Genomic DNA, 14,312 nt, shown 5'->3' with positions numbered 1-14,312 from the left:
CAAGGTCGGTTGACGACATGAGACGGCCGACAAACAATTAGTACCGGTCCAGACGTCTCAAAAACACCGTCAGGGGTTTTAAAACGCCCGTTTACTTTAGTCGGTCGACACAGACACAGACAGGGACACTGAATCCAGTGTCGACGGTGAATAAACAAACGTATTCCTTATTAGGGCCACACGTTAAGGGCAATGAAGGAGGTGTTACATATTTCTGATACTACAAGTACCACAAAAGAGGGTATTATGTGGGATGTGAAAAAACTACCGTAGTTTTTCCTGAATCAGATAAATTAAATGAAGTGTGTGATGATGCGTGGGTTCCCCCCGATAGAAAATATGGGCGGTATACCCTTTCCCGCCAGAAGTTAGGGCGCGTTGGGAAACACCCCTTAGGGTGGATAAGGCGCTCACACGCTTATCAGAACAAGTGGCGGTACCGTCTATAGATAGGGCCGTCCTCAAGGAGCCAGCTGACAGGAGGCTGGAAAATATCATAAAAAGTATATACACACATACTGGTGTTATACTGCGACCAGCGATCGCCTCAGCCTGGATGTGCAGAGCTGGGGTGGCTTGGTCGGATTCCCTGACTAAAAATATTGATACCCTTGACAGGGACAGTATTTTATTGACTATAGAGCATTTAAAGGATGCATTTCTATATATGCGAGATGCACAGAGGGATATTTGCACTCTGGCATCAAGAGTAAGTGCGATGTCCATATCTGCCAGAAGATGTTTATGGACACGACAGTGGTCAGGTGATGCAGATTCCAAACGGCACAAAGGTGTATTGCCGTATAAAGGAAGAGGAGTTATTTGGGGTCGGTCCATCGGACCTGGTGGCCACGGCAACTGCTGGAAAATCCACCGTTTTTACCCTAAGTCACATCTCTGCAGAAAAAGACACCGTCTTTTCAGCTTCAGTCCTTTCGTCCCTATAAGAGTCATATCTGCCCAGGGATAGAGGAAAGGGAAGAAGACTGCAGCAGGCAGCCCATTCCCAGGAACAGAAGCGTTCCACCGCTTCTGACAAGATCTCAGCATGACGCTGAGACCGTACAGGACCCCTGGATCCTACAAGTAGTATCCCAGGGGTACAGATTGGAATGTCGAGACGTTTCCCCTGCGCAGGCTCCTGAAGTCTGCTTTACCAAGGTCTCCCTCCGACAAGGAGGCAGTATGGGAAACAATTCACGAGCTGTATTCCCAGCAGGTGATAATTAAATTACCCCTCCTACAACAAGAAAAGGGGTATTATTCCACACTATATTGTGGTACTGAAGCCAGAAGGCTAGGTGAGACCTATTCTAAATCTAAAAAAATTGAACACTTACAAAGGTTCAAATCAAGATGGAGTCACTCAGAGCAGTGATAACGAACCGGGAAGAAGGGGACTATATGGTGTCCCGAGACATCAGGGATGCTTACCTCCATGTCCCAAATTTGCCCTTATCACTAAGGGTACCTCAGGTTCGTGGTACAGAACTGTCACTATCAGTTTCAGACGCTGCCGTTTGGATTGTCCACGGCACCCCGGGTCTTTACCAAGGTAATGGCCGAAATGATGGTTCTTCTTCGAAGAAAAGGCGTCTTAATTATCCCTTACTTGGACGATCTCCTGATAAGGGCAAAGTCCAGGGAACAGTTGGAGGTCGGAGTAGCACTATCTCGGATACTGTTACAACAGCAGGGGTGGATTCTAAATATTCCAAAATCGCAGCTGATCCCGACAACAAGTCTCCTGTGCTTAGGGATGATTCTGGACACAGTCCAGAAAAAGGTGTTTCTCCCGGAAGAGAAAGCCAGGGAGTTATCCGAGCTAGTCAGGAACCTCCTAAAATCAGTGCATCATTGCACAAGGGCCATGGTAAAAAAAATGGTGACTTCCTTCGAAGCAATTCCAGTCGGCAGATTTCATGCAAGAACTTTTCAGTGGGATCTGCTGGACAAATGGTCCGGATCGCATCTTCAGATGCATCAGCGGATAACCCTATATCCAAGGACAAGGGTGTCTCTCCTGTGGTGGTTACAGAGTGCTCATCTTCTAGAGGGCCGCAGATTCGGCATTCAGTTTTGGATGTTGGTGACCACGGAGGCCAGCCCGAGAGGCTGGGGAGCAGTCACACAAGGAAAAAATTTCCAGGGAGTGTGATCAAGTCTGGAGACTTTTCTCCACATAAATATAGCTAAGGGTAAATTTATAATGCTCTAAGCTTAGCAAGACCTCTGCTTCAAGGTCAGCCGGTATTGATCCAGTGGGATAAAACATCACGGCAGTCGCCCACGTAAATAGACAGGGCGGCACAAGAAGCAGGAGGGCAGTGGCAAAAACTGCAAGGACTTTTCGCTGGGCGGAAAATCATGTGATAGCACTGTCAGCAGTGTTTCATTCCGGGAATGGAAACTGGGAAGCAGACTTCCTCAGTAGGCACGACCTCCACCCGGCAGAGTGGGAACTTCATGGGGAAGTTTTCCACATGATTGTAAACCGTTGGGAATTACCAAAGGTGGACATGATGGCGTCCCGTCTGAACAAAAAACGGGACAGGTATTGCACCAGGTTAATAGACCCTCAGGCAATAGCTGTGGACGTTCTGGTAACACCGTGGGTGTACCAGTCGGTGTATGTGTTCCATCCTCTGCTTTTCATACCTAAGGTACTGAGAATTATAAGACGTAGAGGAGTAAGAACTATACTCATGGCTCCGGATTGGCCAAGAAGGACTTGGTACCCGGAACTTCAAGAGATGCTCACAGAGGACTTATGGCCTCTGCCGCTAAGAAGGGACTTGTTTCAGCAAGTACCATGTCTGTTCCAAGACTTACCGCAGCTGCGTTTGACGGCATGGCGGTGGAACGCCGGATCCTAAGGGAAAAGGCATTCAGGAAGAGGTCATTCCTACCCTGGTCAAAGCCAGAAAGGAGGTGACCGCACAACATTATCACCACATGTGGCGAAAATATGTTGCGTGGTGTGAGGCCAGGAAGGCCCCACGAAGAAATTTCAACTCGGTCGATTCCTGCATTTCCTGCAAACAGGAGTGTCTATGGGCCTCAAATTGGGGTCCATTAAGGTTCAAATTTCGGCCCTGTCGATTTTTCTTCCAGAAAGAATTGGCTTCAGTTCCTGAAGTCCAGAAGTTTGTCAAGGGAGTATTGCATATACAACCCCCTTTTGTGCCTCCAGTGGCACTGTGGGATCTCAACGTAGTTCTGGGATTCCTCAAAACACATTGGTTTAAAACCAGTCAAATCTGTGGATTTGAAGCATCTCACATGAAAAGTGAACATGCTCTTGGACCTGGCCTGGACCAGGCGAGTGTCAAATTGGTGGTTTTTTTCTTCTCAAAAAAGCCCATATCTGTTTGTCCATTCGGACAGGGCAGAGCTGCGGACTCGTCCCCAGTTCTCTCCCTAAGGTGGTGTCAGTGTTTCACCTGAACCAGCTTATTGTGGTGTCTTGCGCCTACTAGGGACTTGGAGGACTCCAAGTTGCTAGATGTGGTCAGGGCCCTGAAAATATAGGTTCCAGGACGGCTGGAGTCAGGAAAACTGACTTGCTGTTATCCTGTATGCACCCAACAAACTGGGTGCTCTTGCTTCTAAGCAGACTTTTGCTAGTTGGATGTGTAATACAATTCAGCTTGCACATTCTGTGGCAGGCCTGCCACAGCCAAAATATGTAAATGCCCATTCCACAAGGAAGGTGGGCTCATCTTGGGCGGCTGCCCGAAGGGTCTCGGCTTTACAACTTTGCCGAGCGGCTATTTAGTCAGGGGCAAACACGTTTGTAAAATCCTACAAATTTGATACCCTGGCTAAGGAGGACCTGGAGTTCTCTCATTCGGTGCTGCAGAGTCATCCGCACTCTCCCGCCCGTTTGGGAGCTTTGGTATAATCCCCATGGTCCTTTCAGGAACCCCAGCATCCACTAGGACGATAGAGAAAATAAGAATTTACTTACCGATAATTCTATTTCTCGGAGTCCGTAGTGGATGCTGGGCGCCCATCCCAAGTGCGGATTATCTGCATTACTTGTACATAGTTACAAAAATCGGGTTATTATTTGTTGTGAGCCATCTTTTCAGAGGCTCCGCTGTTATCATACTGTTAACTGGGTTCAGATCACAGGTTGTACGGTGTGATTGGTGTGGCTGGTATGAGTCTTACCCGGGATTCATAAATCCTTCCTTATTGTGTACGCTCGTCCGGGCACAGTGTCCTAACTGAGGCTTGGAGGAGGGTCATAGGGGGAGGAGCCAGATCACACCACCTGATCCTAAAGCTTTACTTTTTGTGCCCTGTCTCCTGCGGAGCCGCTATTCCCCATGGTCCTTTCAGGAACCCCAGCATCCACTACGGACTCCGAGAAATAGAATTATCGGTAAGTAAATTCTTTTTTTTTATTGAAGAGATACCATGGATTAATGTCCCTATAGTGAACAATAGTAAAGGGATATGTCACAGAATTGTGCTGTGGCCCTTAAATTACATAGGTGACAATTCTATCAGTCCTATACGATTGCCAGCATTTACTTGTCCAGTGATACTTTCACTTTAATATTGTAGCAACCTGTATTCGCGGTAGAATGACACAGGGATGATATTGCTACATTGCTGTTATTATTCTGGCTGCACCTGTGTTTATGATCAAACAATGTATCAAGTTATGCTGCACAATACACTTCACTTGTGTATCGCTGGGTTCTGCTTGAGGGCTGGAAAGTATATACTCAATCACTGGTTCATATCTTTTATATTGGTAGATGGAGCACAGTATTCATGTGTAATTACCATGGATCAACTACTATCACTATTAAATCAATATGGTAAGTATAATATTTGGTTGCCAAGTGCTAAATGTAGCACCTAAGTGAGTAGGTTTCAAAGTGGCCGCACAGTGCTGCTACTGACATACATACATATTAATCACATCAATCATTCAAGGTCTATGTCTGAGTATCTGAGTCATATACAGTTTTAACACTCTTGGTAGTATTCCCTGATAACCTGTCCTGACACTTGCATTTAATTCCTATCACCTCAAGATTCGAGGGTGTCAGAGAGGTCTAGAGTGACTGTCTATCTAATTGATTCTACACCATTAAATACATTAATAAGGAGTGTGGCAAGCCGCTGAAACGCCGACGTGCACGTTTCGCTGTATAGCTTTAATGAGGCTGAGGCTCTCCTAGGGAGGAGGTGGAGCAAATGAGTGTGGTTTCTCCGTCGGCAACACTGACACCTGACTGGTTGGATATGTGGAATGTTTCAAGTGCTAATGTGAATTTATTGCACAAAAGGTTGGACAAAGCTGAGTCCAGGGAGTGTACAGGGAGTCGAGCCCTGCCTGCCACTATGTCGCAGGGACCTCCTGGGTCTCAAAAGCGCCCACTATCCCAAATGGTAGACACTAAAACCGATACAGATTCTGACTCCAGTGTCGACTACGATGATGCAAAGTTACAGCCAAAATTGGCTAAAAGTATTCAATATGTGATTATTGCAATAAAGGATGTGTTGCATATCACAGATGACCCCTCTGTCCCTGACACGAGGGTGCGCATGTATAAGGAAAAGAAACCTGAGGTAACCTTTCCCCCATCTCCTGAGCTGAACGAGTTATTTGAAAAAGCTTGGAAATCTCCAGACAAGAAACTGCAGATTCCCAAAAGGATTCTTATGGCGTATCCTTTCCCAACTAAGGACAGGATACGGTGGGAATCCTCCCCAAGGGTGGACAAAGCGTTGACACGTTTATCCAAAAAGGTAGCGCTGCCATCTCAAGATACGACAACCCTCAGGGATCCTGCTGATCGCAAGCAGGAGACTACCTTGAAGTACATTTACACACATTCTGGTACCTTACTCAGACCGGCGATAGCGTCGGCTTGGGTGTGTAGCGCTGTAGCAGCATGGACAGATACCTTATCGGCGGAAATTGATACCCTGGATAAGGATACCATTTTATTGACCCTGGGTCATATTAAAGATGCTGTCTTATATATGAGAGATGCTCAAAGAGACATTGGCCTACTGGGTTCTAGAGTCAACGCTATGGCGATTTCTGCTAGACTAGTCCTATGGACCCGACAATGGACGGGTGATGCCGTCTCGAAGAGGCATATGGAGGTTTTACCTTACAAGGGTGAGGAATTGTTTGGGGAAGGTCTCTCGGACCTAGTTTCCACAGCCACGGCAGGTAAATCAACTTTTTTGCCTTATGTTTCCTCACAGCCTAAGAAAGCGCCACATTATCAGATGCAGTCCTTTCGGTCGCATAAAAACAAGAGAGTACGGGGATCGTCCTTTACTTGCCAGAGGTAAGGGCAGGGGGAAAAAGCTGCCAACCACAGCTAGTTCCCAGGAGCAGAAGTCCTCCCCTGCCTCTACAAAATCCACCGCATGACGCTGGGGCTCCGCTGAGGGAGTCCGCCCCAGTGGGGGCACGTCTTCGACTTTTCAGACACATCTGGGTTCACTCACAGGTGGATCCCTGGGCAATAGAAATTGTTTCCCACGGTTACAAGCTGGAATTCGAAGAGGTGCCTCCTCGCCGCTTTTTCAAATCAGCCCTACCAGCTTCTCCCCCAGAGAGGGAGATAGTTTTAAATGCAATTCAAAAATTGTGTCTTCAACAAGTGGTGGTCAAAGTTCCCCTGCTTCAACAAGGGATGGGGTATTACTCAACCCTGTTTGTAGTCCCGAAACCGGACGGTTCGGTCAGACCCATTTTAAATATAAAATCCTTAAACCTATACTTAAAAAGGTTCAAGTTCAAGATGGAATCGCTCAGAGCGGTCATCGCCAGCCTGGAAGTGGGGGATTATATGGTGTCCCTGGACATAAAGGATGCATACCTTCATGTTCCCATATATCCACCTCATCAGGCATACCTGAGATTTGCGGTACAGGATTGTCATTACCAATTTCAGACGTTGCCGTTTGGGCTTTCCACGGCCCCGAGGATTTTCACCACAGTAATGGCGGAAATGATGGTGCTCCTGCGCAAACAGGGTGTCACAATTATCCCGTACTTGGACGATCTCCTGATAAAAGCGAGATCACGAGAGCAGTTGCTGAACAGCGTATCACTCTCACTGAAGGTGTTACAACAACACGGCTGGATTCTCAATATCCCGAAGTCACAGTTGGTTCCTACGACTCGTTTGCCCTTCTTAGGCATGATTCTGGATACGGACCAGAAAAGGGTTTATCTTCCGATAGAAAAGGCCCAGGAACTCATGACTCTGGTCAGGGACCTATTGAAGCCGAAAAGGGTGTCGATGCATCACTGCACTCGAGTCCTGGGAAAGATGGTGGCGTCTTACGAGGCCATTCCCTTCGGCAGGTTCCATGCGAAGACTTTCCAATGGGACCTGCTGGACAAGTGGTCCGGGTCACAGCTACAGATTTATCAGATGATCACCCTGTCCCCCAGGGCCAGGGTATCTCTCCTGTGGTGGCTGCAGAGTGCTCATCTTCTAGAGGGTCGCAGGTTCGGCATTCAAGACTGGATTCTGGTAACCACGGACGCGAGCCTCCGAGGTTGGGGAGCAGTCACACAGGGAAGAAACTTCCAAGGTCTCTGGTCAAGCCAGGAGGCTTGTCTTCACATCAACGTCCTGGAATTGAGGGCCATATACAACGCCCTCCGTCAAGCGGAGAATTTGCTTCGCGACCTACCAGTTCTGATTCAGTCAGACAACATCACCGCAGTGGCTCATGTAAACCGCCAAGGCGGAACAAAGAGCAGAGTGGCAATGGCGGAAGCCACCAGGATTCTTCGCTGGGCGGAGAATCTTGTAAGCGCACTGACAGCAGTGTTCATTCCGGGAGTGGACAACTGGGAAGCAGACTTCCTCAGCAGACACGATCTACATCCAGGAGAGTGGGGACTTCATCAGGAAGTCTTCGCAGAGATTGCAAGTCAGTGGGGACTGCCCCAGATAGACATGATGGCGTCCCGCCTCAACAAGAAACTACAGAGGTTTTGCGCCAGGTCAAGAGACCCTCAGGCGGTGGCAGTGGACGCCCTGGTGACACCGTGGGTGTTCCAGTCGGTCTATGAGTTTCCTCCTCTTCCTCTCATCCCCAAGGTATTGAGAATCATAAGAAGAAGAGGAGTACAGACAATTCTCGTTGTTCCAGATTGGCCGCGAAGGGCCTGGTATCCGGATCTGCAGGAAATGCTCACAGAGGATCCGTGGCCTCTTCCTCTAAGAAAGGACCTGTTACAACAGGGGCCCTGTTTGTTCCAAGACTTACCGCGGCTACGTTTGACGGCATGGCGGTTGAACGGCGGATCCTAGCGGAAAAGGGCATTTCAGATGAGGTCATTCCTACTCTGATAAAGGCTAGGAAGGACGTGACAGCTAAACATTATTACCGGATATGGCGGAAGTATGTTTCTTGGTGTGAGTCCAGGAATGTTCCTCCGGAAGAATTCCATCTGGGCCGTTTCCTTCACTTCCTACAGACTGGAGTGAATTTGGGCCTAAAGTTAGGCTCCATTAAGGTTCAGATTTCGGCCCTGTCCATTTTCTTTCAGAAGGAATTGGCTTCTCTCCCAGAAGTACAGACTTTTGTGAAGGGAGTGCTGCATATCCAGCCTCCTTTTGTACCTCCAGTGGCACCCTGGGACCTTAACGTGGTGTTGCGGTTCCTTAAGTCTCACTGGTTTGAACCACTTAAAACGGTGGAATTAAAATATCTCACTTGGAAAGTGGTCATGTTGTTAGCCTTGGCATCGGCTAGGAGGTTGTCGGAGTTGGCGGCTTTATCTCACAAAAGCCCCTATCTGGTTTTCCATGTGGATAGAGCGGAATTGCGGACTCGTCCTCAATTCTTGCCCAAGGTGGTTTCATCTTTTCATATGAACCAACCTATTGTGGTGCCTGTGGCTACGCGAGACTTGGAGGATTCAGAGTCCCTTGATGTGGTCAGGGCTTTGAAAATTTATGTGGCCAGAACGGCTCGGGTTAGAAAAACAGAGGCACTGTTTGTCCTGTATGCAGCCGACAAGGTTGGCGCTCCTTCTTCGAAGCAGACTATTGCTCGGTGGAACTGTAACACGATTCAGCAGGCTCATTCTACGGCTGGATTGCCGTTACCAAAATCGGTAAAGGCCCATTCCACTAGGAAGGTGGGCTCTTCTTGGGCGGCTGCCCGAGGGGTCTTGGCATTACAGCTGTGCCGAGCTGCTACTTGGTCGGGTTCAAACACCTTTGCAAAGTTCTACAAGTTTGATACCCTGGCTGAGGAGGACCTCATGTTTGCTCAATCGGTGCTGCAGAGTCATCCGCACTCTCCCGCCCGTTTGGGAGCTTTGGTATAATCCCCATGGTCCTTACGGAGTCCCAAGCATCCTCTAGGACGTAAGAGAAAATAAGATTTTAAACCTACCGGAAAATCTTTTTCTCCTAGTCCCTAGAGGATGCTGGGCGCCCGTCCCAGTGCGGACTACATCTGCAAGACTTGTATATAGTTTTTGCTTACATAAGGGTTATATTACAGTTTTGATCAGTCTCGGGCTGATGCTGTTTTGTTTCATACTGTTAACTGGTTCGTATATTCCAAGTAATACGGTGTGGATGGTGTGGGCTGGTATGAATCTTGCCCTTAGATTAACAAAAATCCTTTCCTCGTACTGTCCGTCTCCTCTGGGCACAGTTTCTCTAACTGAGGTCTGGAGGAGGGGCATAAAGGGAGGAGCCAGTGCACACCCGTATGTAAAGTTCTTTTTAGTGCCCATGTCTCCTGCGGAGCCCATCTAATCCCCATGGTCCTTACGGAGTCCCCAGCATCCTCTACGGACTAGGAGAAAAAGATTTACCGGTGGGTTTAAAATCTTATTTATATACTAGTGGTCAGCAAAATTATGCACTGTCCTCCTACTATATGTACTGCGCACAACAACTAAAATGCACCACAGGTATGGATGGATAGTATACTTGATGACACAGAGGTAGGTAGAGCAGTGGCCTACTGTACCGTACTGCTATATATTATATACTGGTGGTCAGCAAAATTATGCACTGTCCTCCTACTATATATACTGCGCACAACAACTAAAATGCACCACAGGTATGGATGGATAGTTTACTTGACGACACAGCGGTAGGTAGAGCAGTGGACTACTGTACCGTACTGATATAATACTGGTGGTCACTGGTCAGCAAAATTCTGCACTGTCCTCCTACTATAAACTACAATGCAGCACAGATATGGAGCGTTTTTCAGGCAGAGAACGTATAATACTGGTGGTCACTGGTCAGCAAAACTGCACTGTCCTCCTACTATAATACTGGTGGTCCCCAGTCCCCACAATAAAGCACACTGAGCACAGATATTTGCAGCACACTGAGCACAGATATGTAGCGTTTTTCAGGCAGAGAACGTAGATATTTTCAGCACACTGAGCACAGATATTTGCAGCACAAAGAGCACAGATATTTGCAGCACACTGACCACAACTGAGAGAACGCTGCACACGTTCTCTCCCTATCATCTCCAATGCACGAGTGAAAATGGCGGTGACGCGCGGCTCTTTATATAGAATACGAATCTCGCGAGAATTCGACAGCGGGATGATGACGTTCGGGCGCGCTCGGGTTAACCGAGCAAGGCGGGAGTATCTGAGTCTGCCTCTGACCTGTGTAAAATGGGTGTAGTTCGGGGGGGTTCGGATTCCGAGGAACCGAACCCGCTCATCACTAGTCTTTACCCTGTCATTTTGTTTCTTTCAATATAGATGTTATTAGATTTTTTTTTAACTTACAAAAATGTATGTATGTATGTAGGTAGGGATACAGAAAGACAGGAGTACAATAAGCAGCACTGTTCATGGTTCTACAGTCTTTTAAGAGCTATAAGGCAATGAAGTAGTAACAAGAAATTCCCACACAGACCAACAATGGATGACTAGTAAGTTACATATCGTAGAGTCATTTAACAACATCCTGACAATTGGGTGAGAGAGCTGAGGTATGGGTAAGGGAGGAAGGGTCTGTTACTATAGGGAAGGGAGAGAAGCAGACCAGAGATGGTGACAACTCATTTGATGACAATCAGAACAGAACAAACGTATTGAATTTTATTATTGCCCAGATTCTTTCAGACCTCTCATGTTTCTATAACGGGATGCGATTAATATATCGGCTGTTGGGATCCCGACAGTCGGAATACTGACGCCAGAATCCCGACACCCGTCAGAATACAGATGCCGGAATACCGACAGGGTCAGGAGGCCAACACTGGAATCCCGTAACTACAGCGGGCGGGCTAGGGCCTGGGGGGTGGTGTATTGGGCGGTTAGGTTTAGGCACCACCCGCGGGGATTAGGGTGTGTTGGGAGTGGGGTGGTTAGGGTAAGGCTGCGGGGAGGGGGTTAGGGTTGGGCACCACCGGGGGTGGTGGTTAGGTTTAGGCACTAAGGCGGGAGGGTTAGGGTTAGACTGTGGGGAGGAGGGGGGTTTAGGCACCGGGGTAGGGGAGAGGGGATAGCATACTCACCTCGCTCCTCTCGGGATTTTAAAGATCGGGATGCCGGTATTGGTATTGTGACAGCCGCCGTCCCGTCCGCTGGTCACACATACCGACCCCCCTATATACACTGGTACACAAGAGAGACTTGTGATTAAAAAGGGAAACACTTGTGTTTAAAAAGGGAGCACAATGATAGAGTTTCAGGATATGGATGTAATAGAAAAATATCACTGAAAATACACAGAGATCAAGTTAAAATAAAGTGAAATTCTCTGTTCAATTTGTATTTTTATGAACAGACAACTGTATTAAACTGTGCCTGATATATGACATCACTTTTCCCAACACAATGAACTTGTATAGTAATCCCATGCTCTGCAGCATGATCAGTTTATGTGTCTTGATGCGTTACATTACAGGTTCTACCATTAGAAAACCGAATGAAAGAAAAGAGAGAATTCACCAAAGCTTTGAACATTGGCATGGCAACGGTAACCGTTCTGTACATCTCTCTGGCCACAGTGGGGTATCTGAGCTTCGGAGATCAAATCAAAGGCAGTATAACTCTAAATTTTCCTCAAGATTCCTGGTGAGTTCCTTCTTATGTGTCTTATCTTTGATAAATCCTGGTCTGACTTTCCCAGTACAAAACGTTCCGTAGGAACACCACACATCCTTTCAGCTCCTCAGATAACGTACAAGTCTTTAGGCTTTGCATATTTTACACAGATTAGTCTTCTTATTAAGCAGAAGCAAAGCAGAAACGCTAATAAAACAGAAGGGGAGTTACGAATCCGATTCAGGCTAATTTATTTTTTCTTTTAATCTTCATACACCAATGCATACTCCCATTGCACATTTTTATTTTGTGGGCTCGCAATCAGCCTTAGAAGTATGTGTGTTTTATAATTTCACACAATGTTAATCCACTTTTGAGCAACCGATTTTAATTCTTTATTTAAAATTGAACTTGATCAGGAATGCCGTCCATATGCAGTTGGGCTGGTCTCGCAGTCTTTCACCCATGTAGACTGGTCTCGCAGTCTTTCACCCATGTAGACTGGTGTCGCAGTCTTTCACCCATGTAGACTGGTCTCGCAGTCTTTCACCCATGTAGACTGGTCTCGCAGTCTTTCACCCATGTAGACTGGTCTCGCAGTCTTTCACCCATGTAGACTGGTCTCGCAGTCTTTCACCCATGTAGACTGGTCTCGCAGTCTTTCACCCATGTAGACTGGTCTCGCAGTCTTTCACCCATGTAGACTGGTCTCGCAGTCTTTCACCCATGTAGACTGGTCTCGCAGTCTTTCACCCATGTAGACTGGTGTCGCAGTCTTTCACCCATGTAGACTTGTCTCGCAGTCTTTCACCCGTGTAGGCTGGTGTCGCAGTCTTTCACCCGTGTAGGCTGGTGTCGCAGTCTTTCACCCATGTAGACTGGTCTCGCAGTCTTTCACCCATGTAGACTGGTGTCGCAGTCTTTCACCCATGTAGACTGGTCTCGCAGTCTTTCACCCGTGTAGGCTGGTCTCGCAGTCTTTCACCCGTGTAGGCTGGTCTCGCAGTCTTTCACCCGTGTAGACTTGTCTCGCAGTCTTTCACCCATGTAGACTGGTCTCGCAGTCTTTCACCCATGTAGACTGGTCTCGCAGTCTTTCACCCATGTAGACTGGTCTCGCAGTCTTTCACCCATGTAGACTGGTCTCGCAGTCTTTCACCCATGTAGACTGGTCTCGCTTTCTTTACCCATGTAGACTGGTCTTGCTTTCTTTACCCATGTAGACTGGTCTTGCTGTCTTTCACCCATGTAGACTGGTCTTGCTGTCTTTCACCCATGTAGACTGGTCTTGCTGTCTTTCACCCATGTAGACTGGTCTCGCAGTCTTTCACCCATGTAGACTGGTCTTGCTTTCTTTACCCATGTAGACTGGTCTTGCTGTCTTTCACCCATGTAGACTGGTCTTGCACTCTTTCACCCATGTAGACTGGTCTTGCTTTCTTTACCCATGTAGACTGGTCTTGCTGTCTTTCACCCATGAAGACTGGTCTCGCAGTCTTTCACCCATGTAGACTGGTCTTGCTTTCTTTACCCATGTAGACTGGTCTTGCACTCTTTCACCCATGTAGACTGGTCTTGCACTCTTTCACCCATGTAGACTGGTCTTGCTGTCTTTCACCCATGTAGACTGGTCTTGCTGTCTTTCACCCATGTAGACTGGTCTTGCTGTCTTTCACCCATGTAGACTGGTCTCGCACTCTTTAACCCATGTAGACTGGTCTTGCTTTCTTTACCCATGTAGACTGGTCTTGCTGTCTTTCACCCATGTAGACTGGTCTCGCAGTCTTTCACCCATGTAGACTGGTCTCGCTGTCTTTCACCCATGTAGACTGGTCTTGCTGTCTTTCACCCATGTAGACTGGTTTCGCAGTCTTTCACCCATGTAGACTGGTCTCGCAGTCTTTCACCCATGTAGACTGGTCTCGCTGTCTTTCACCCATGTAGACTGGTCTTGCTGTCTTTCACCCATGTAGACTGGTCTTGCTGTCTTTCACCCATGTAGACTAGTCTCGCACTCTTTAACCCATGTAGACTGGTCTTGCTTTCTTTACCCATGTAGACTGGTCTTGCTGTCTTTCACCCATGTAGACTGGTTTCGCAGTCTTTCACCCATGTAGACTGGTCTTGCTGTCTTTCACCCATGTAGACTGGTTTCGCAGTCTTTCACCCATGTAGACTGGTCTCGCTGTCTTTCACCCATGTAGACTGGTCTTGCTGTCTTTCACCCATGTAGACTGGTTTCGCAGTCTTTCACCCATGT

At 47.6% G+C, this 14,312-nt stretch overlaps 1 protein-coding gene across 4 annotated transcripts in view; it reads left to right on the top strand.

Annotated features, from left to right (window-relative positions):
* Positions 1 to 14,312, top strand: part of SLC36A4 (solute carrier family 36 member 4) — a 588,683-nt gene that overhangs the window by 308,053 nt on the left and 266,318 nt on the right. For all 4 annotated transcript variants that reach the window (XR_010201554.1, XM_063951426.1, XM_063951427.1 and 1 more), the window contains exon 9: positions 11,913 to 12,082. Coding sequence is in view for 3 of the 4 variants with exons in the window: in XM_063951426.1 (XP_063807496.1) it covers positions 11,913 to 12,082 (170 nt within the window). In the remaining variant the exon portion in view is untranslated. The remainder of the gene's footprint in view (positions 1 to 11,912; positions 12,083 to 14,312) is intronic.

Source organism: Pseudophryne corroboree, chromosome 2, assembly GCF_028390025.1.
Source record: "Pseudophryne corroboree isolate aPseCor3 chromosome 2, aPseCor3.hap2, whole genome shotgun sequence".
In the NCBI taxonomy this organism is placed as follows: Eukaryota; Metazoa; Chordata; class Amphibia; order Anura; family Myobatrachidae; genus Pseudophryne; species Pseudophryne corroboree.
Note: the sequence above shows the minus strand (reverse complement) of the source record. Positions and strands in the feature narration are given on the sequence as shown.